We start from the raw sequence: 23920 nt of genomic DNA on the forward strand, positions 1-23920 counted from the left end.
CTTCATCAGGAGCTTATAATTTTTATTCCCTTTGGATAACCAAAAAGAAAAAAGAGGCGTCTCTACAGGGATAAAGTAGTATTGTAGCCAATATATCATATATAGAGAAGCCCAAAAGGAGGCACAAACTCCAAAAGTATATAGGGCAGGAAAAAAGGAGAAGGGTTATATAAACCGTAATCTTCCAATTGATCCAATCAAGGGTTCCACACTGACCTTGAGGAAGAGGGGGGAGAGAAGGTCACCCCTCAATGCTCTCCTCAGCTCACACCCGGGCTGCTGTGAGCTCATTGGTTTCTATGCAGAAGTGAGCCTGATTTTGCACTTTCAAGCTTTAGTAAATAAACCCCATTGTGTACTTAAAAGCGGGGATACGCCTGTAGATCAGGGATCCTCAAACTACGGCCCTCCAGCTGTTGCAAAACTACACACCTCATGAAGCATTGTAAAACTCTGACATTCACAGACATGACTAGGCATGATGGGAATTGTAGTTCCTGAACAACTGGAGGGCCATAGTTTGAAGACCCCTGCTGTAGATGATCACACTGCATTTGGTGTTAGTGAATAATATGGTAGTCAGAAAGTAGCATTCAGTAAGTCAATCAGTGAATGGTTAGCTCTTTCCAGGAGACATTCTAAAAAAAAGGTCAGGAAGCCCACTCAGTGGACCTCAATTCTGAGTCTCCTGTGTTGCTTTGCTGCCTAGAGTTGCTCTATACACATCCACTTACCTGGTGCTCGGAATTCGTACACTTTAAAGATCCCAGGGCTTATCAAAGCTACTTTGAACATCTTCCTGACCAGCAGAGTGGCACAGACATACTCATCGGAACTGATCTGTGTCAGAGAGACCAGAGAGAACAGTGACATTTATTATGTGGGACATCAAGCTGACACTGGTGGTTGTACCCATGAAGATGACGTACCCAATCAAAGTGAAGAACAACTTTTCCATCTTCCAGACTGTAATCCACTACAAATTGGTCCACTCTGTTCACAAGCTGCAAACAGACAGAAAAGAGTGCACTTCAAGAGTAACTCCACTTTTGTTGAGAAAAAAAATCCCCGCTGGGTGATCTTTGTACAATGCAAGGATTTTAACAAACTTTGTAGCAGAGACCTGTTTCTGATCTTAAATAAAAAGCTGTATGTTCAACTATATCCTTGGAATACTGAAGCCTGAATGGGAGTGTCTGTGCTTAAACTAACCAGCTGATGCCCTTGCAGTGCTCTAATGAGAAAAGTTACAGTGTCTGCATCCCTGTGGAAGTAATTACCCCTTAGAGCCGGTTCACACTGAGGCAGCACGACTTGCAGCGCGACTGCCTCAGGCGACCGGGATCCGACTTTAGCGGCGGCTTGTGAAATGACTTCTGTATAGAAGTCAATGCAAGTCGTCCCAAAAGTCGTACAGGAACCTTTTTCTAAGTCGCTCCGATTAGAGCGGTTCCATTGCACAGAGCGGGACACGACTTGTCAGGTGGCTAAGTTGCCTGACGGGTCGACCCTGTGTGAACCGCCTCTTAGAGAGCATCTTACCAAAATTATAACTCCTATTGCAGAGAACAAGATTCTGAGTTCTGTACACCAACTGTATACAGAAGGCCTGCAGGCTGTATTGCATTGAATGTTACAGAAAATTACATTTTTGCATACGTTATATTATACATTAATTGGATATGTTATATATTTGTTTTTTAATTAGCTATATGTAATCTTTAAATCCTTTCTTATTATAAGTACAGTTAAGGGAGAAGCTGCTGAAGTCACGAGTAACCAATGAAATTTCAGATTGCTTTTCTACATATAAACTCTTTTCTAATACAAAAGTAAGATTTTAATATTAAATTGCTTTGTATCTACTGAAATAACTAAATTCAGACCATTTTTTTCCTCCTTTCCTTGTAATGTGAGACCAGCCAATATAAAAACCCTCATAAATTAAGTACCTCTAGTCTGGCCCCTCCGTACATGGCAAATTCTTAATTTCCTACTCCCTGGAACTTCATACTTATGCTAATAGATTGTGAGCCACTTTGAATGTTTTGTTGTATATTATTTTGCCAATTCTTATCTGAAAATAATCACCTCATTTAAGTTTTTCTCATCAGCTAAGAGGCCAGTAACCAGCGTAATCTCCATGACCGCCTGACCCGAGACAGGATCTTCATTTGTATTTGGCTTATACCTAAAAAAGACAATTATACTGAACTTCAACAAGCTGAACAAAATGTGCACAAAAATGTGTGTGTGTAAATCATTTCATGTCTGTGTGTCTGCTCCATCCATCTGTTCACCCATTCATATATCCATGCGAACATCCATTTATTCAGCCACTATGAATACCTTCATCCAACATGTATCTTTTTACCATCCATAACCCATCCATTCATCCAACAAAAATCTATCCATCCACCAATCATCCTCCATCATCTAACCATTATCAATTCATTAACCTCCCTGGCGGTACGATTATTTTGGATTTTAGGTGCTAAAAGCGGTACCATTATTTTGCATGAAAATTTGGCGTTTTATATTGTAGTCCTGTAATTCTTAGCAATAACTCACTTAAATCTGTCCAAACCAGAGTCTAGCAGACATCCCGGGTATAATAAAGTTTGAAAAATGAAATCATAAATTATAATAAATAATTATAAATTATTGTACCAAATAATAATATAACAATAATAAAAATTATTCAATAATGTAATCAAATCAAAAACACTGAAATTTGCTCAGGTGCAGAATTGTCGCTGTCATTACTTTTCAGTATTTGATGACGGATCTCCCCACAAATCGCTATCGCTCAATTCTGCGAGTGATTACAATTTATTATCGTTGTTTTCTAGCTGGTCTATAACCATTTTTGATGTAAAGCGACAGTTTTGGTCGCTATGGACAATCTCCAGTTTCCAGGCATAAAGAACAGTTTTTATTATATAAAACTGCATGCAGGACACTGGGCAGAGCACTAGGGACAAAGGGGATATGAAATATTTACATACAGCAATGGAATCTGTAAGATTACATTATACTGTATGTAATGTGTGTGTTTCACTTTTTGAATTTGGCGCGGATCTCCGTCCCCGTGCGTGGCAACGCTCGCATGGAACGGAGCTTGGCTCCGTGATAGATCGAGCGAGACACGGCTCGCTCGTACAGCGCGGGGACAACGCTGGATCCGAGGGAGAAGGTAAGTAAACGTCCTCCTGGATCCAGCGATGCGGTCCCGAGTCTGGCTCGGGGTTACCGCTTTTGGCATAAAAATTCCACCCCGAGCCAGACTCGGGAATACCGTCAGGGGGGTTAATCTATCCACTATCCATTTAACCAAAACTGGATCTATCCATTTATTATCCATCCGACCATCATCTGCAAATCCATTCTTCCATCCATCCATCCATCGTCTAACTCAGTGATTCTCAACTAGGGTTCCTCCAGAGGTTGCTAGGGGTTCCTTCAGCATTGGGCAATTTCTGACTCTCAGATAAGTTCCCACTGACACCATTGATCTTTTTAGCTCTCTGTAAGGAGGTAATTCTTCCCAATGACCACAAGTGTAAGGCCCATTCATCCCACTGACCATCACACTATTGTATCATGAGTTGTAGATTTCTCATTTTTAGCAGGGGGTTCCCCCGAGACCGGAGAACTATTTGAAAGGTTCCTCTGTGTTAAAAAGGTTGAGAAAGGCTGGTCTAACTATTATCTATCTATTCAGTCAACATGAAACCATCAATCAATTATTCATTCATCCTCCTTCAGTCATCCATCACCTATTCATGCAACTTTTAGTATCTATTATAATTCCATTCATCAATCCACCTTCCATCATCCATCACCTATCCATTCACCTAATCATTCATCATCCATTCACCATCCACCCTTACAAAGTTTATCATCAATCCATCATTTATTTAATCCCCCTATTCATCCTTCCATTATCCTTTCATCAATCAATCAATTATCCATTTATCTACCTATCTGTCCATCCATCTCTCAATTATCCATCATGCATTCATTCACCAGTCATTATATATTTACCATTTACTTTATTATTGTATAGATTTATTTATGATTAAGAGCACCATTGTTGAAGACATGTGAGTAGTTGGTAACTTTTGTCACAAATAAAGACAGCATTTAAGGGAACAATCTATAAATTCCTTACGATTACTACCAATTAACTAAAGTTTACAGTGCATAAAAAGCCAGAATGTTTATATTATCAACATCATTATTCATTAAAAAAAGTCAGCTGAGAACAGCTAGGTTCTACAGCACCACAGAAATTATTGTACTGTAATATTTTAATCGAGAAGTAAGTATGAGTGAATCGCCAATCACTTCATACATCATATCCCATATGTTGTAACAAGAAAACAGTAAAATATTTGGGAATTTTAAGGTGCGATTACATTACAAGGACAGTGGATACAGTAAAAGTCTGCCATTTATTTTAAACATCATTTAAAAATGTTAATATAGTATATATCAACAAATAAACAAAAAAAAAAAACATTAAAAAGCCATCTAATATAGTTCCTATTTGACATGGTTGGCAGAATCCTGACATGTTTCGCCTAGTTGGGCTTCCTCAGGGGATGTGTCTGTCTGCTGTTCATCATGCCATTCCCCTAGTGTTCAATATACTACTTCAAGAAAACCTTAAAACAAGGTTGATATCATCCAGCCTAATATTGGAGTTCAGTGGGATCACAGAAAACACACAAGGACCAGATGGCAGATCCCCTGTAGCTTGGAGATCAAAGATTCTAACTTAAGGCAGTGCAGCTGTAGGCAGTTAGTTAACGACTGTATGGTAGTATACTTATGTCCTACAAGTCAAATCATTGTAGTCACACCATGGCAGGTAGCTTACATAGCCTCCAGGGGCTTACCGTGTGCTGCTGAGTTGCATACATACACCCACATAGCCCTGGCTTGGGTAGTATTAGTATATTGAGCACTAGGGGAATGGCACATCCCCTAAAGGAAGCCCAACTTGGCGAAACATGTCGGGATTCTGCCAACCATGCTAAACAGGAACTATATGAGATTACTTTTTAATGGATTTTTCATTTATTTGTTGATATATACTATAATAACATTTTTTTTAATGATGTTTAAAATAAATGTTGGATTTTCACTGTATCCAGTGTCCTTGAGATGTAATCGCACCTTAAAAGTCCCAAATATTTTTCTGCTTTCTTGTAATATTTGAATGTGTTACTAGTTATAAAAGCTTACTTTGCACAGGCTTCCAGGAGCAGTGCCTGTGAGGTATCATCGCTGAATATCGACTGGTCCTCTGCTAAATATGGTGTAGAAAGTAGAAAAGGGAAACATTAGTGCATGCAGTAAAGACTGAGCAATTGTGACATGCTGGACACCCAGGACTGTGATTAGAGAAATGATTTAGGTGGCTACTTTTAGTTGGTCTTAACATGTTCCCACTATTTCAGAGAAGCCCTTCATTTTTGATCAATGAATACAAGGCTTCCTTTGATTGGTGCCCTTTGAAGCGCTGTATTCATTGATAAAAATATATAGCTTCTTCTAAATGGCAGGCATACGCTTAAAGTGGTTGTAAAGCCTTAAGGTTTTTCCCCTAATGCATTCTATGCATTAAGGTGAAAAACGTTCTGTGCTGCAGCTCCCCCCAGACCACCCCTTTTTCTTACCTGAGCCCGATCCGATCCAGCAATGTGCACGAGTGCAGCAGCTCCAGCCACTGTCGCTCTCCTCATTGGACAGATTGATAGCAGCAGGAGACATTGGCTCCTGCTGCTGCCAATTAAAAGTTGTGACACGGGAGTGAGGGGGGGGGGGGCAGGGCCGAGTCCCGCTGCCTGTGTCAATGGACACAGCAGCGGGACTCAGGAGCGAACCTGCACGGATGCCCCCATGGAAAGCAAATTTCTGTTGGGGCACCCAATGAAGAGGAGGGGCCTGGCGCGCCAGCGGCAGACCCCAGATAAAGGGGATCAGACCTGCTCTGTGCAAAACAATTACACAGAGCAGGTAAGTATAGGCATGTTTGTTTTGTTTTTTTAAACAAACATTTACAACCACTTTAGCTGGGTACACACTTTAACTTTTTTTCATTCAATATGGTGTAGAAAGTAGAAAAGGGAAACATTAGTGCATGCAGTAAAGACTGAGCAATTGTGACATGCTGGACACCCAGGACTGTGATTAGAGAAATGATTTAGGTGGCTACTTTTAGTTGGTCTTAACATGTTCCCGCTATTTCAGAGAAGCCCTTCATTTTTTATCAATGAATACAAGGCTTCCTTTGATTGGTGCCCTTTGAAGCCCTGTATTCATTGATAAAAATATATAGCTTCTTCTAAATGGCAGGCATACGCTTAAAGTGGTTGTAAAGCCTTAAGGTTTTTCCCCTAATGCATTCTATGCATTAAGGTGAAAAACGTTCTGTGCTGCAGCTCCCCCCAGACCACCCCTTTTTCTTACCTGAGCCCGATCCGATCCAGCAATGTGCACGAGTGCAGCAGCTCCAGCCACTGTCGCTCTCCTCATTGGACAGATTGATAGCAGCAGGAGACATTGGCTCCTGCTGCTGCCAATTAAAAGTTGTGACACGGGAGTGAGGGGGGGGGGGGCAGGGCCGAGTCCCGCTGTCTGTGTCAATGGACACAGCAGCGGGACTCAGGAGCGAACCTGCACGGATGCCCCCATGGAAAGCAAATTTCTGTTGGGGCACCCAATGAAGAGGAGGGGCCTGGAGCGCCAGCGGCAGACCCCAGATAAAGGGGATCAGACCTGCTCTGTGCAAAACAATTACACAGAGCAGGTAAGTATAGGCATGTTTGTTTTGTTTTTTAAAACCACTTTAGCTGGGTACACACTTTAACTTTTTTTCATTCAACCGAGTAGGATGAATGAAAGAAAACGAACAGATCGCTGTACTGACAACTTTAAGTATGTTAGTGCAGCGATCTCCCACCGCTGAACTATTGTGTTCTGCCCCGGCCAGAACACACTGATCAGCGCTCACGGCTGATGCTAGCTTTTCTGTGTGCTCGTTTGACAGAAGGCCATAGTGAGACCGGCTTCTGTCGGACAGGAAGCTCTATACATGGCCCATGTGTACCCAGCCAAAGACCGACTCAATCCATACCTGGCAGCAAAGAGAAATTTAATCTAAAGAACCAAAACAAGCAGTTATTGATTAGAAATAGAAAAAAATGAAGCTGCGCTAAAAACAGTGATAAAACTAAATGAAAACAGTAATATTGCAACCACTTACAATCTATAGAAATATATAGTAGAAGTTCCCAATATCCACATTGATGGCACACAAAAATTATGTATAAAGAAAACACAAAGTGTACAAAACAAAGTTCAAATAAAGTTAAAAAATAAACATATTAAAAAAAAAAAAGCAAAATAAATAAAAAATCCAATCCGTGAAGAGTGAAACCACAAAGAAGACACACAGTGCCGAATCCTCAATGCTTCACCACGCTGTGTATCCACCACCTATATGAATTAGGCTTACCGGATTCCCAATCAGAAACGGCGTATCACCTCACCACATAGGAAGTGGGGTAGGATGTATTTCCCCCGGTCTGTAATCCTCAGACGTCCATCCACTCTTAGCCCTTGTACACACGGTCAGAGATTCCGACGGAATGTGTCCAATCGGACCGTTTTGTTGGATATTCCGACTGTCTGTGGTCTCCATCGGACTGTTTCCGTCGGAGTATCCGACGGACCAAGTTTTCCAACTTGTCCGTAAAATTTTCCGACAAAATGCTCCGATCGGACATACTCCAATCACGTGTAGCCTACTCCGACGGACAAAGTGCCACGCATACAATTAGTGTATAAAGTACCTCTGCGCCAACCACCTTGACAAGGGGAATAGAGGGATGCTGCAAACACTGAGGGGAGCTTCACCTACTCCCTGAGCAATATCGATTAAGTGGTTTTAGTGTTGCGCAAATATTCCCCCATTTGCGCAACACTAAAACCACTTAATCGAAAGTGCCACGCATGCTCAGATCAAATTCCTAGACCAAAGCTATTGGCTACTAGCCTGAACGTAGTCCCGTCCTAACAAAATAACGTCATCACGTTATGTACAATCGGATTTTCCGACAACTTTGTCTGACCGTGTGTATGCAACAGTTTCGTACAAACCGTCGGACAAAATCCGTCGGACAAAATCCAATGGATTTTGGTTGTCAGAATGTCCGAACGTGTGTACAAGGGGCGTAAGGTAAGGTTTGCACTGACCAGATCTTCCTCTACGCAGCCCTTGATGGCGCTCAGCAGCAGGAATGGACAGGATGTATGGAACATCCATCAAGGGCTGCATAGAGGGAGATCTGGTCAGTGCAAACCTTACCTTAAGAGTGGATGGACGTCTGAGGATTACAGACCAGGGGAAATACATCCTACCCCACTTCCTATGTGGTGAGGTGATAAACCGTTTCTAATTGAGAATCCGGTAAGCCTAATTCATATAGGTGGTGGATACACAGCGTGGTGAAGCATTGAGGATTTGGCACTGGGTGTCTTCTTTGTGGTTTCACTCTTCACGGATTGGATTTTTTATTTATTTTGCATTTTTTTCTTCATATGTTTATTTATGAACTTTATTTGGACTTTGTTTTGTACACTTTGTGTTTTCTTTATACATAATTTTTGTGTGCCATCAATGTGGATATTGGGAACTTCTACTATATATTTCTATAGATTGTAAGTGGTTGCAATATCACTGTTTTCATTTAGTTTTATCACTGTTTTTAGCGCAGCTTCATTTTTTTCTATGCGTTGATAGTGTTGTATACCACTTTAAGTTGCTGCTTTCCTAATAATAATTTTTTATAGCGCGGTTTTCTTTTTATATATATTGATTAGAAATAAATTATTAGACAAGTCTGTTGAGTGGATAATTCCACACAATTAGAAATATGCATAATTTGGGCTAGGAGGTAATTCCCCCCCCCCCAAATATAATAACGGTGCCACCGCCAATATCTTTTATGTAGTCTCCTGTTATATCTTCCAAAATAACAGTAGACTCCATTAAAGGTACTGTGTTAGTATCTGGAGCAGCTCTGAATGTATGCAGGATGAACATTTCACATAAAACATACTTGGGAGTTTCTTCTGAATCTTCAAGTCAAACCGGCAGTTTTCCTGCGGGGGGCTGATGATGTTATAGACAGTTTTTACCTGCAAGATGCAAATATTGGCTGTAATTAGTGACACGGCCACACTCAAAATATAATTGTTATTTCATACAGTACATACATAAGACGCATAGCCTAGCACACATAGACAGCTATTTATACAGACTAATGCCGCGTACACACAATCAAACAAGCGGGTGGAAAAGTCCGGCAAACTGAAGTCCGCCGGACAATCCCCCCGTGTGTAGCCTCCGGCATACTTTTTTGACCCGAAAGTACGGCGGACTTAGAAAGTAGTTTTGCACTCCAATCTTCCCGCCGGACTCGCATTTCGGCAGACAATCCGGCCGTGGGTATGCCAGTCCGCCGTACTTTTGAAATGAACGGACTTTTCCCGCCCGGAGAAAAGTCCGCTAATTTCGAGCGGGTCTCCAGGTAGGCGGGGCCCGCGAAGGAGACGCCGCTGGTCCACAACAGACCCTTGTCCGAGCACGCTACCTGGCTGGCCAGGAAAGGAGGGGCGAGCGAGCGCCCCCCCCTCCTGAGCCGTACCAGGCCGCGTGCCCTCAACATGGGGGTGCCTTGGGGAAGGGGGGGCCGCGCGACACCCCACCCCAAAGCACCTTGTCCCCATGTTGATGAGGAACAAGGGGCGGGGTTATCGGTTGATGTCACATGGGTTGATGTCACATGGGTTGATGTCACATGGGACAGTCCCAGCATCCTCCGGGACTGTGACATCGTAAGGGGGCGTGGTCACCATGTGACATCAACCCATGTGACATCAACCGATGACCCCGCCCCTTGTCCCTATATAAGTCACTGCGAAGCGAGTCCCTGGCATTGCGGCCGGAGAGAGCTTCGAGTCAACATCTCCAGGAGAAGAAGAAGAATGGAAGGCGGCGGCGACAGAAGACCGGGCAGGCAGAAGAACCGAAGAGGGGGACAAGACCCCCAAAGTCGGAAGAAGAGGCCACGGCGACGAAGAAGAATGCCGGGCTCCTCCGCTAGCAAAAGAGCTAGAAGAAGATAGCGGAGGAGTCCAGCGAGAAGACCCCCGAAGACGGAAGACCCCCGGAGCTGTGCAATAAACTATTTTATCTTGTGTGTTGTGTTTTTTTTGTACTTTATTTTACAGGTGAATGGGTAGGGGTACATTGTACCCCATACTCATTCACATAGGGTGGGGGGCCGGTTATCCGGGGGCCCCCTTATTAAAGGGGGCTCCCGGATTCCGATAAGCCCCCCGCCCGCAGACCCCGACAACCAACGGCCAGGGTTGTCGGGAAGAGGCCCTTGTCCTCATCAACATGGGGACAAGGTGCTTTGGGGTGGGGGGGGCGCACGGCCCCCCCTTCCCCAAGGCACCCCCATGTTGAGGGCACGCAGCCTGGTACGGCTCAGGAGGGGGGGGCGCTCGCTCGCCCCTCCTTTCCTGGCCGGCCGGGTAGCGTGCTCGGACAAGGGTCTGTTGTGGACTTAGGGGGGACCCCCACGCCGATTTTTTTTGACGTTGGGGTTCCCCTTTAAGTCCATACCAGGTGGCAGGGCCAGCGGCGTCTCCTTCGCGGGCCCCGCCTACCTGGAGACGCGCTCGAAATGAGCGGACTTTCCTCCGCGTGTGTGGGCGAGTCCGTTCATTTCAAAAGTACAGCGGATAGTACGGCGGACTTAGTACGCTGTATTAGTCCGCTGAAAAAGTGCCGTGTGTGGGCAAGTAGTCTTTTCGGAAAGTCCGACGGACAGTCGGGCGGGAAGTCCGCCAGTCTAAGTCCGTCGGATACGTGTGTACGCGGCATTATACTGTACTTCCATTTTGGGTGGATGCTGGCTTTTAGTTTAAAAACTGCTGTTTAAAATTAAGTTTAGGGTTTTGCACCATCCAAGAAGAGGCGATGGCTCTGTCTGCTCCTGAAGGAATGTGCAAGCTACAAGGTGGGATGGAGTGGTGACTACAATAAGCTGATTTTCTGGGAGGTGTATGCAATGCAGTGATCTAACCAGATGCTGATATTTTAGTTAGTGGTGGAGGCTAGTGGGCTGACCAACCCACCAGCTCCTCAACCTTCACCAGCAATGAAATTCCATTGTCTGGGTGGAACATTCCTTTAAATGAAGACTGTTTGGTCCTTGTAACAGATGGTAGATTATGCCAGCGCTCCAATATTTGATGCTTTCTCTCGAGAATCTTAGGCGTATGAATGACAGCAGCAGGAATCTATAGCTCTGATTGCTCTCGGGGTCTCCTTTAAGACCATGAAGTGAGAGGAGCTGTGCAGTGGACAGGACAGTGCTGGAATGGTGAGAGTAGTCAGGTTGTGTTTAGGGATGGGGAGGTAGTACAGTTAGTGGGGACTTTTTTTTTTTTTTTTTTACCTTAATGCAGGGAATGTATTAAGGTAAAAAAATCAGGGCTCAAGTCCTGTGGGAACGCATGGGAACGGAGTTCCTGTACTTTTTCCACAACAGGAACTCAGTTCCCGTTAGCAGCCGTGTCCTGCAAAACTTTGAAGTATGCGATATGTGCGACAGGTGCTACACCAGCAACCGCCGACACAGCTCGCAATAGTAAGTGCCGCACACCTGACCATTCGGGCATTGCCAGTAGGGGGCCCCATGACAGCTTCTGCTTTGATCTACCTGTCAATCACAGCTGGCTGATGGGTAGATCAGGTACCTGCTGCTAAGAGATTGTATTTAGTCAGACCTCTTGTGATACGCTCCTCCCCGCCGTCCCTCTTGATTTTCTGTCTCCTCATCCCCCCCCAGTCTCCTGCATACTTGCTCTGTGTGTCCCGCTGAATCCCCCCCTCCTCTATCTTCAGTGCCATATGATGAGAGAACCCAGAGGAGGAGCACAGCTATTCTGCTCACAGGACATGCAGGGAGAGAGGTGAGCTGAGGGAGGAACATCAGTTTGGGGTGGTAAGCTGAGCACAATACCTGGCAAAGTTTAATGCCAGGAGGGAAGTTTATGTGGAAATATGTGAAGGGTTGGAATAGCAGCGAGTGTGTGTTGGAGCCCCTGCAGAGTTTGTAGCCCCCCCAAGCTAACATACATCTCCTAAGCAGGAACACATCACACATATCCAAACTCTGTTCAATGAAAAGTGTACTCACCACATAAACACTCTATATACAAAATAACATTCCCCAATAAAGATCAGAACATGATGTTCACATTTGCATGGAAGCACAATTGAATGAATGCTGATTATTCAGAGAATTACCGTATTTATGTTTGTTGAGGATTTTTTTTTATGTACTAACAGTTAAGCTTCATACAGACAATACGAAAATTGGATGAAAAATACCACTTTGGAAGTGTTCGTGCATATGAGGGTATCATATATATATATATATATATATATATATATTTTGGTGGGTGAGTGGATCTTGGGTGGTAGTTCCCACACTTTTTTCCCTAGGATTTGACCCCTGTAAAAAATGTGTTGACTTTAGAACCACTTTGACTCAATTTTACATGGATTCTATCGCAAAGCAGCACACCTGTGTGATTAGGCTCCCATAGAAGCAGCCTCTGCCTCATGCTGTATACTTATCACAGTGCAGTGACTCAGTGGACAGGATAACCATTGTTACTCCAGAACTATTATAGGGCGTGAGTCAGAGGCTGCTTTCACCGCAGCCTAATCACACAGATGTTTTGCTTTCCTTTAAATAATAAGCATGACGCAGAACAAACTGCATGTAAACAATCAAACAGCTAAGAATGCAGCGCTGTCTGCCCTTGCTTGTACATTATGTACATACGTTTCCTGTAACAATACCATAGGCGCTCCTCGTACTGATGAGCAGATCTTCTAAAATGGGGACCTGTGGGGAAGATAAGAACATCCGTATTAGAGATGACATGATCCACTATTAGAGAGGAACAAAAAAACTCACACAATTATCCTATGCAGGGCCGTTTTTAAGGCAGGGCAAAAGGGGCAGCGTCCCTGGGCCCTGTCATTGTTGTGGGGCCCAAACAGCTGCCTCACACTTGGCAAATATCCTGGTTTAAATTCCCTTGTCCCTTGAAGTTTTTGTCCTGTGCTGTGTCCTGATATCTCAGTGTGAAGTGCTGCTACTAATGCTGCCCAGCTCTGCCCTATTGTGGTGTACAGATGATTTACATGTAAATTACCAGAATTCATATGTAAACAGCGGTGGCATTCATATGTAAATAGCGGCGGCCGGCTGCATTCATATGTATATAATGCCCCCCTGAGGTCATATCCACAGTAATCTCTAGCAACCAATCAACAAGCAGAAATCATGTGCTGTAACCTCTAGCAACTAATCAGTGAGCTGTAATGTGTGCTGTACCTTTGGCGACCAGTCTGTGAGCGGTAATGATACACTGTAACCTCTGTTAACCAATTGCAATAGCTGCCTGATCTGATGTTGTAAACTGAATTTTAGTCTAGTTGCTATTTATTGTATGTCTCAGAGCAGGTGGAGAGTGAAACTGCATGGGGGGGGGGGGGGGGATTTTTGCCCAGGGTCCAATCAATATTAAAGACGGCCTTGATCCTATGGGAAGATAAAGCTGCTGAACCATTATGACCATTAGATTTGCCTTCCTTCTCATAACCCCTTTTTAATTAAACTTGATGCTGTGTTGTCACTTGACTTTCCTGCAGGAGGATGAAGCTTGACCACTGCCTTGGAGGACCCATTCAGTTTTTACCTCAACAGGTTTTGTGAATGGATTCTTATTAGTCAACTGGTAGTTCTTGAATAGCCCAGATCTTCTGTAGGAGACTGTCACATCCATGTTTAAGTTGAGCTTCTTTTCCAAGATGGCAACCTCTGTCAGCGCTTCCAGGGCCATGATAGTGTCCTGGAAAAGAAACGGATAACATAGATTATTCATGTTGTGTGAGAAGCCCTTATTAGTTATCATGTGACTACGTGATCATTCTTCTCTCCTTACACTGCCCTGAATATGTCAAGTGATAACATCAGGTGATGGCATCCCTATCCCCATTATAAAAATTAGGGATGCACCAATACCATTTTTTTTTTACGAGCACCGATACTTTTTATTTAGTACTCGATGATACCGATTACCGATATCTACCGCAACTGGTTTGTTTTCACTTCAGCTGTCAGCAATGGTACAAAGCATTGAAAAGTTATTTACAAATGAAATTAATTTACTTTTTTATTAAATTTTGCACTTTTTCAATATGAAATGTGTAAATATATGTTAATATATATGTGTAAAAATATTCACTAAAAAAACAAAACAAACAAACAAAAAGTTTTATTTGTTTCTTTTTTATAAAATAGACATGAACCAAAAAGAAAAAAACAGGAAATAATAATTAAATGGAAGAGAATAGAGAGTTAACCACTTAAAGAGGAAGTAAACCCTGATGGTTTTACTTCCTCTTTGATTCCCTGCAAAGGTAAAGCATAATGGACTACTATGCATGATCTATACTAGTGTAGCGGCAGCTCCTGAAGAGCACGCGCTATGCATTTTTCAAAGTTAAAGTTATTTCTGAACTGCAGTTTGGTTTGGGTACAATTGTCTAAATTTAGACTTCAGCATCAGTCTCACTGGACTGTGAGATGTTCAGCCTGGCCACAGGGGGCACTGTCTCTTCTGGCAAGCATGGAACTATGGTCTGGTTAGGTGCTTAAGTTTCTCTCCCTCGGAGCCCGCCCAGTGGGAGTGGCGCTCTCGCTGTGCTTTCTGGGAGAGGGTATTTAAGATGCGGACATCGGGGTTCCGGTCCAGAATGATGTACTGACTTCATGGTCCTGGTCCTCCTGACCAGCCCCCAGGAAGGCTATGGCCTGGGGTGTGGATCCACCCGATTATGATGTCTCGAGGCTGGCTAGCCCAAGGCAAGGAAACTAAAGGAGGATTCTGAGATGGTTGGGTGCCGTCTCCAGTTTGGGAGAGACCCAGTGACTTCAAGCATTCCAGGGGAGGACTCTTCAGAAGAAGACCACGTACGGGTTGGTTTCTTAGTAAGAGCCTGGAAGGACTGAAGTACCCAAGAGAATCCGGTCTCATGGATATCGCCAAGCTGGCTGAAAGATCCAAGTATCCTACGAATGTTTTTCAAGTTTAGTTTCCCTACATGTTCTACAACAACGTCTGTGGCAAAGACTTGTTCCTGAGTTAAGCACCTTGTTGGCTGCTAGGCCTTGTGAGAGAAGGACTGTCCAACTTGAGTGAACATCACAGTTGCGAATGGCTATTCTCTGGATGCGGTCAAAGTAAGCAAGTTCTTCAACATTTTGACTTTGACACTAATGCCCCGTACACACGACCAGACTTTTCAACATCAAAAGTCTGACGGAATGATTCCGGCAGACCATTCGAACGTTCTGACAGACTTTAGAAATGGAACATGTTTCAAATTTTTCCGACAGAACTCTGCCGGACCCAGTTCCTACTGAGAAATCCGCTCGTGTGTATGCTAGTCTGACGGACTAAAACCGACGCGAGTGCAGCCATTGGCTACTGGCTATGAATTTCCTTATTCTAGTCCAGTCGTACGTCATCACGTTCGAATCCGTTGGACTTTGGTGTGATTGTGTGTGGCCAAGTCCGTTCATTCGGAAAGTCCGTCAGAACTCCGCCGAAAGTCCGTCGAAAGTCTGTCAGACTTAGTCCCTCGAAAAGTCTGGTCGTGTGTACGCGGCATAATGCCGCGTACACACGAGCGGACTGTATGGCGTACTTAGTCCGTCGAAACACATTTCAGCGGACAATCCGCTCGTGTGTGGGCTTCAGCGGACTTTTTCAGCGTGCAGTCTGGCGTACTAAGAATTTCGGATTTTTCAAAATTCTGTCCGTCGTACTTTGGTTTCAGCGGACAATCCGCTCGTCAGTATGCTAGTTCGACGGACTAAGAATGGCGCATGCCCAGAAAGGATTTACACGGCGGAAGGGTGCTTTGCTGTGTCTTGGACTTCCTATTTCTAGTCCCGTCGTACGTGCTGTACACGTCATCGCGCAAGCTTTCGACAGACTGTTTGTGCATCCGTGTGTGGTCAAGTCCGTTCAGTCGAAAGTACGACGGACTGTCCGTCGGATTGTATGACGAACTAAGTACGCCATACAGTCCGCTCGTGTGTACGCGGCATAAGAGTACCTGAACTTCCTTTCCAACCCTCTGATCCAAAATTTAAGAGACTGTTCATTGTCTACGTTTTTCAAATAAAATCCATTCAAGTGGATCTGTTGTCAGTCTCTCGAGTTACTAGGCCATTTACCACGGGACACCCCTAGACGTGAAACAAGGAGAACAGAAGGAAACGGTAAGCCCAAATCTAACCAGCAGCTCCTTCGGGGGGAAGTGCTACACTAGTATTGGTGCAACCCTAATAAAAATAATTAAACAACTATTTGGTGGACTGATGGCGACTGATGGCATCCATACCTGTGTTCCAAAGAATCCTCCACCATACCGCTGCTGCTCTTTCAACCATCGCACAACTGGTTTGGCATATTCATGATCACCGGATTTCAGTACAGCTAGCAGAGCATAAGCCGTTGTCTCCACCATCATTGCAGTTTCTGTACTAGGTGTGACTGAGTCAAATTTATTCAGTGTATTTTTCCAATATCGATAAACCGGTGGAAAACCTACAAACATGAGATCATTGATTGCAAAGATTAATTCTGAGACGTGAAGTGTGCCATGACCTACCACTTTATACTGAGAGCTGAGAAAATGTTAAATAGTCTCTGATATAAATGATAATTCAGTTCATGTAGAATAAGTTATCAATAGCTCTCAGGCATACATACAAAGAAGTGTCCTAATTTATTAGAACAAAAAAAATCAAATAAAGCATAGTGGGGAAATCTTCTACTACACAGCAGCCCAAGGAGCCCCAGTGGTGCAAGATCTGCACAGCGAGCTGTAACAGGAACGCCATCTGTTGGTGACTGCTATTTAACAAGTATGTTTGCTTTTAAAGGATTTATAAAGAAACATTTTCTTAAAGTTACTGAATAAACGGATATGTGTATATTTTATAGAAAGGTCTGCAGGTACTTTTTCTGGCAGTGCAATCAGCACCTTCGCTTAACAGCTGAGAAATTCCATAAATAAAGCAGCTAGTGTACTTCCTTTTCAGTGTAATAGCACAGCCCTATCCATAGACTTAGGCTCGGTTTACACAGGGGCGACTTGTCCAGGCGACTTCGCCGCCTGACAAGTCGCGCCCCGTTCTGTACTACGGAACCGTTCTAATAGACTCAAGTCGCTCCGACTTAGAAAAAAGGTTCCTGTACTACTTTTGCGGCGACTTCGGGCGACTTGCATTGACTTCTATACAGAAGTCGTTTTGCAAGTCGCCGCTGAGGTCGCGGCAGGTCGCGGCGCTGCAAGTCGTGCCGCCTACTGTGTGAACCGAGCCTTACAGAATCACTGCACACTGCTATGTAAAAGTAGAGACTGTATAGATTATAAACAAATACTGCTAATTACATACTAAGAAGTGTTTATAAAACATTGGCATATTATTTACATGAAAATGTACTGTATATAAAAAAAATCACAAAAGTTAGTACACTATCTTTTCATGTGACAACACTGAGGAAATGCCACTTTGCTACAATGTAAAGTAGTGAGTGTACAGCTTGTATAACAGTGTAAATTTGCTGTCCCCTCAAAATAACTCAACACACGGCCATTAATGTCTAAACTGCGGGCAACAAAAGTGAGTACACCCCTTAGTGAAAATGTCAAAATTGGGCCCAAAGTGTCAATATTTTGTGTGGCCACCATTTTTTTCAAGCACTGCCCTAACCCTCTGGGGCATGGAGTTCACCAGAGCTTCACAGGTTGCTACTGGAGTCCTCTTACCCCTCCTCCATGACGACATCACGGAGCAGGTGTTCCTCCACCTTCCATTTGAGGATGCCCCACAGATGTTCAATAGGGTTTAGGTCTGGAGACATGCTGGGCCAGTCCATCACCTTTACCCTCAGCTTCTTTAGAAAGGCAGTGGCCGTCTTGGATTTGTGTTTGTTATCATGTTGGAATACTGCCCTGCGGCCCATTGCCCCTGAAGGGGGGGAATCGTGCTCTGCTTCAGTATGTCATAGTAAATGTTGGCATTCATGGTTCCCTCAATGAACTGTAGCTCCCCAGTTCTGGCAGCACTCATGCAGCCCCAGACCATGGCACTCCCACCACCATGCTTGACTGTAGGCAAGACACACTTGTCTTTGTACTCCTCCCCTGATTGCCATGACACACACTTCTACCATTTCAAGAAACCTTACTGCTTGCTATTACACCTTATTGGATACAATTAATGAGCTCCTACTGCCAGTGAAGACCATCAGATCTGCAACAGGGGGACATTGCTGTCATTATTGCTACAGGGGCCATTATACCATCTGACCTCTCATTAGGGTTAAGGGTTTATATTATAGGCTGGCCGAGGTTTTCCCCTTTAGAAATTTGTCAGTATAACCATTTACCTTTGTTTATCCTATCAGGTGCAAGCAGAACTTCAATGTACATGTGTATATAATAGACTGTTTAACCTGCAAATATCTTGGCTTGTGTTATTTAGAGGAATTCCTTTGCTGAGTTGGCGCTGTTGCCTAAAACTCAGCAGATCCTCCTCTTTGTGACAATATCTTCTTTGAACTGTTCTAGTAAACATTATCAGAACATAAATTCACAGAGTTGTCTGACTTTCTGCTTTAACATGGTGAAAACATGTCTGAACCCAGAGTGTCAGGTGGGTTGGAATGTTCATCAGGTCATGGCAGTGCAGATGAGCTGGTAAATCCAGTAAATCTGTAAATATATATACAGTATATACACACACACACTATATTATCAAAAGTATTGGGATGCCTGCCGTTACACGCAGTAGTAATTCTGATGATGACGATAACACAGACTTACTGGATCCTTTGGTGAGCGCCTCCCCTTTTATCTTCGTCATTACTTGAAGTTTACTCTGTAGTGTTGTATCTGTAATTTGAAGAGCGTATGCACAGAGCGCCATAGTGTACATGCTTTGAGCACTAGATGCCTGTCTGGACAGATAGTCTACTGCGAGCGCCAGGGCGTTGTCTATTTGCTGGGATATAGCAAAAAAAAAAGTCATTACACACACAGTGATAAAAAGACAGACATAGACATTTTTATAAAATTCAACTACAATAGTGTATAATGGGAACTTCAATATAGGAGGATGGAGTGTGGAAGGTTGAGAATTTCTGTCATATTTTTATTGTTCTTGTAACTAGTGTAACTAGAAAGAACATGATGGGAAATTCAAAATTCAAAATTAGACATGTGCAATTAGTTTCGTTACAAAATAGTTTTTGATCGAAATTCTGCATATTCGGTCATTAGGAAGCATCCAAATGAACGAAAGACTCTTTTGACTAATGAATATGAAAACGAATTGTCAACAAGAACGAAAACCCGAAAGAACGAAAACCCGAAAGAACGAAAAACGATTCGGATAATTTCGTTTTTTGTATTTGTTCTTTTAGGATTTATTTTGGTTGTTATAATGTATTGTACATATTGCATGATGATAAATCAGTCAGTAATTCTTCTATTCAGGTCTCTGTGCCATAGCAGCTAATTTGGGATAGATTAGATTAACATTTTTTATTGAAATGTCCTTTTAAATTTGGCTAAAGTAACTATTAAAAAGTGAAAAGTGAATATAACGTATACGAATGCATACGAAGTTAGGAATTATCCGAAGTAATGAATGCTGCATCTAAACAAATAGAACGGAAGAAACACAAATGCATCTGAAGTTACAAATGATCCGAAGTAACGAATGCAGATCATAACGAATGATCCGATAAACGAAAAAAAACAAAAAACGAATGAGATGAAAACAAATCTCATTTTTCGGTAGTGCACGTGTCTATTCAAAATCTTACATTTGCCAATGGAAGAGCAACAGAGGGGAATCGTCCGATGAACACGTGTTCCAGTGGCTATATTTCAAGGTACATTTTTTTCTAATTTTCTAAATACTACCTTTTACTTCCTATGGTGTCTCCAGCATTCTCTACTTTATCTAACAGAATCTAATCTTAATACAAGAAAATAGGAGCACGTAATTTTTATCTAATGGAATCCGGAACATGAAGTCAGCTGTGTTTTTAGAAATACTTCCCCCCCCCACTATAGCCCTTTCAACACAAACATCTTCACCTTTGATAAATTCTGGAAACTGAATTTATGAAAAACCTCTTTTACCTAACCTAGCTTGTGACAGTTATTGTGTCATTTTATTAAACCCTTCAGGTAGTTTGTGTTGCTCTGGACTCTGTAGTGTGGACTTACAGCGATTGGACACATATTGCGGGATTTTTGAATTCCAATTATGACATATGCTGTCAGATACAATGTCTTCTCAGCCGCCTCTCTGGGAATCGTCCCCTGAAATGCAAGACACAGAGGAAATAATAATGGTAAGTGCTTGTATCTCCACCAAGCCCTAATTTATTTTTTTATGAGATAGATAGATAGATAGATAGATAGATAGATAGATAGATAGATAGATAGATAGATAGATAGATAGATAGATAGATAGATAGTCATTATCACGGCCAAGTTTGATGCCACAGGACATCGCTGGTTGGCGGCTGTCACTGGGTTCTGTTTAAGCCTAAAATATCATTCTGGAGCTACTATCAGTTCTCAAAGATAAACTATCCCTGAAACCCTACCGACCAGTCTCTCTTTTAACCACTTCAGCCCCGTAAGGATTTGCCCCCATAATGATCAGGCCATTTTTTGCAATACAGCACTACATTGCTTTGACAATTATATTCCCCAAAAAATAAAAAAAACAAAATTATTCATCAGTTTAGGTCGATATGTATTCTACATATTTTTCATGAAAAAAATTGGCATATATTGATTGTTTTGCACAAAGTTTATTGTGTCTACAAACTACAGGATAGATTTAGGGACTTTTATAAAATTTTTTATTGTTTTTACTAGTAATGTAGCCGATCTGCGATTTTTAGCAGGACTGCGACATTGTGGCAGACAAATCTGACCCAAAATCACACTTTTTGGGGACCAGTGACATTATTACATTAATCAGTGCTAGAAAAATGCACTGATTATTGTAAAAATGACACTAGCATGGAAGGGGTTAACACTAGTGTTCCCTGGGTGTGTTCTAACTGTAGAGGGGATGGGCTCACTGGGACATGACAGAGATCACTGTTCCAGATCACTGTGAACAGAAGATCTCTGACATGTCATTAGGCAGAACGGGGAATCGCCTTGTTTACATAGGCAGTTCCCCGTTCTGCCTCTGTGCACAGGGATCGTGGGTTACCAGCAGACATAGAGTCCACGGAACCCGCGGGCACGCTCCCCCGGCAGCGTGCCCGCGGTGGCATGCTAGCGCCCACTATCCTCCTTGCACGGACCGACGTACAGGTACGTAAGTTCACGTAGGAGAACCAACCTGCCCCAGTAAATGTATGTGAGCTGGTCAGCAAGTGGTTAAACACTGGGGTAAAATTACTGGCAATCAGATTGGGCACTGTTATGCAGAGTCAAGTGCACCCAGATCAATCAGGGTTCATACCCATCAAATTCACAACCATTAATTTAAGAAGATTAAATACGAAAGAAAATGCTGCGCTTATCTAAAAATCCAACCACCAAATATGATCTAAATATTATAAAGCTGCAATTATTACGATGTGACACACATCAAAAGTAAGCATAAAACAAAAGATATAACTGCGCTACCCCACAAATTTCACCTAACAAATACTTCACACGTATACTACCAAGGACTAATCCCCAGTAGCGATTTTCATACTCATAAACAGAATTATTCAATATAAACACCATGTGACTAGTGTTAAGTAAATAACTTATCATAAAAATATATATAATAAATAGTAAGAAACCTGCAATCCTAATAAAAAATATCAAATAAATAAATGAATTCATTATAAGATATCTAATAAATAAATAAATAAAGTGCTCCAAAAGAAATGAGTGTAACAATTCATAAAACTACACAAATAATGTGCTCATAAACAAGCACTGCCTTCAGGCTTTCTAAGGGTGTAAATTTTTTATTTCACTCCTCACTGCCAATCACAGTTTCGGAAGCCATGGAATGCCCAGATGGCACAAACCCCCCAAATGACCCCATTTTGGAAAGTAGACACCCCAAGCTATTTGCTGAGAGGTATTGTGAGTATTTTGCAGATCTTTCTTTTTGTCACAAAGTTTTGAAAATTGAAAAAATAAAATAAAAATGTTTCTTTCTTTACTTTCTTCATTTTCAAAAACAAATGAGAGCTGTAAAATACTCACCATGACTCTAAGCAAATAGCTTGGGGTGTCTACTTTCCAAAATGGGGCAATTTGGGGGGCCATCTTGGCATTTTATGGCCTTCAAAACTGTGATAGGTAGTGAGGAGTGAAATCAAAAATGTATGCCCTAAGAAATCTTGAAGGCGGTGCTTGGATTTCGGGGTCCCGTACGCGACTAAGCTCCCAAAAAGTCCCACACATGTGGTATCCCCGTACTCAGGAGAACCAGCAGAATGCATTTTGGGGTGTGATTTCACATATGCAGATGGCATCAGTGAGCAATATATCATTTAGTGACAACTTTGTGCAAAAAGAAAAAAGTTTGTAATATTCCTGCAACTTGTGGCAAAATATAAAATATTCCATGGACTCAACATCTACTTTCCAAAATTGAGTCATTTGGGGGGGTTTTGTACTATTTTGGCATTTTATGGCCTTCGAAACTGTGATAGGTAGTCCTGAAGGCGGTGTTTGGATTTCGGGGTCCCGTATGTGGCTAGGCTCCCAAAAAGTTCCACACAAGTGGTATCCCCGTACTCAGGAGAAGCAGCAAAATGTGTTTTGGGGTGCAATTCCACATATAACCATGGCATGTGTAAGCAATATATCATTTAGTGACACCTTTTTGTAATTTTTTTTTTTTTGTCATTATTCAATCACTTGGGACAAACAAAAATATTCAATGGGCTCTACATGCCTCTCAGCAATTTCCTTGGGGTGTCTACTTTCCAAAATGGGGTCATTTGGGGGGGATTTGTACTGCCCTGCCATTTTAGCACCTCAAAAAATGAGATAGGCAGTCATAAATTAAAAGCTGTGTAAATTCCAGAAAATGTACTCCAGTTTGTAGACGCTATAACTTTTTCGCAAACCAAATAAATATATGCTTATTGACATTTTTTTTAGACATGTGGCTGAATACATTTTGGCCTAAATGTATGACTAAAATTTCGTTTATTCGATTTTTCTTATAACAAAAAGTAGAAAATATCTTTTTTTTTCAAAATTTTCGGTCTTTTTCCGTTTATATCGCAAAAAACAAAATCGCAGAGGTAATCAAATGGCATCAAAAGAAAGCTCTATTTGTGGGAAAAAAAGGACGCAAATTTTGTTTGGGTACAACATTGCATGACCGCGCAATTACCAGTTAAACCAGTGCAGTGAGAAATTGTAAAAAGACCTCTGGTCCTTAGGCTGACAATTGGTCCGGGGCTTAAGTGGTTAAGAGAATCGGTCCAGACCAAAGGGCCCATCATTACTAGCAGCGCCTGTGAGGTGTAAGCGCTACATCAGGTAGACAGATACTGTAGATAGGTAAATGGATAAATAGATAGACAGACAGGTAGCGAAACACAGATATTTAGATGCCAGATAAAGAGAAAAAGAAATAGACAGATATCACTCTTCCCCTGGGCAGTGAAA

General features: G+C 42.5%; 1 protein-coding gene across 2 annotated transcripts in view; it reads right to left on the reverse strand.

The window, feature by feature from the left end:
• Nucleotides 1–23920, reverse strand: part of C5 (complement C5) — a 171513-nt gene that overhangs the window by 13573 nt on the left and 134020 nt on the right. For both annotated transcript variants that reach the window (XM_077479159.1, XM_077479158.1), the window contains exons 27-36: nucleotides 20489–20584; nucleotides 19076–19253; nucleotides 16583–16788; nucleotides 13867–14019; nucleotides 12945–13007; nucleotides 9135–9213; nucleotides 5254–5317; nucleotides 2092–2191; nucleotides 930–1004; nucleotides 735–840 (exon numbers count right to left, since the gene is read on the reverse strand). In XM_077479159.1, coding sequence (XP_077335285.1) covers nucleotides 735–840; nucleotides 930–1004; nucleotides 2092–2191; nucleotides 5254–5317; nucleotides 9135–9213; nucleotides 12945–13007; nucleotides 13867–14019; nucleotides 16583–16788; nucleotides 19076–19253; nucleotides 20489–20584 — 1120 coding nt within the window. The remainder of the gene's footprint in view (nucleotides 1–734; nucleotides 841–929; nucleotides 1005–2091; nucleotides 2192–5253; nucleotides 5318–9134; nucleotides 9214–12944; nucleotides 13008–13866; nucleotides 14020–16582; nucleotides 16789–19075; nucleotides 19254–20488; nucleotides 20585–23920) is intronic.

The sequence above is a fragment of the Lithobates pipiens genome, unplaced genomic scaffold (assembly GCF_037356315.1).
Source record: "Lithobates pipiens isolate NorthernLeopardFrog02 unplaced genomic scaffold, aLitPip1_a1.2 Scaffold_14, whole genome shotgun sequence".
NCBI lineage: Eukaryota > Metazoa > Chordata > Amphibia > Anura > Ranidae > Lithobates > Lithobates pipiens.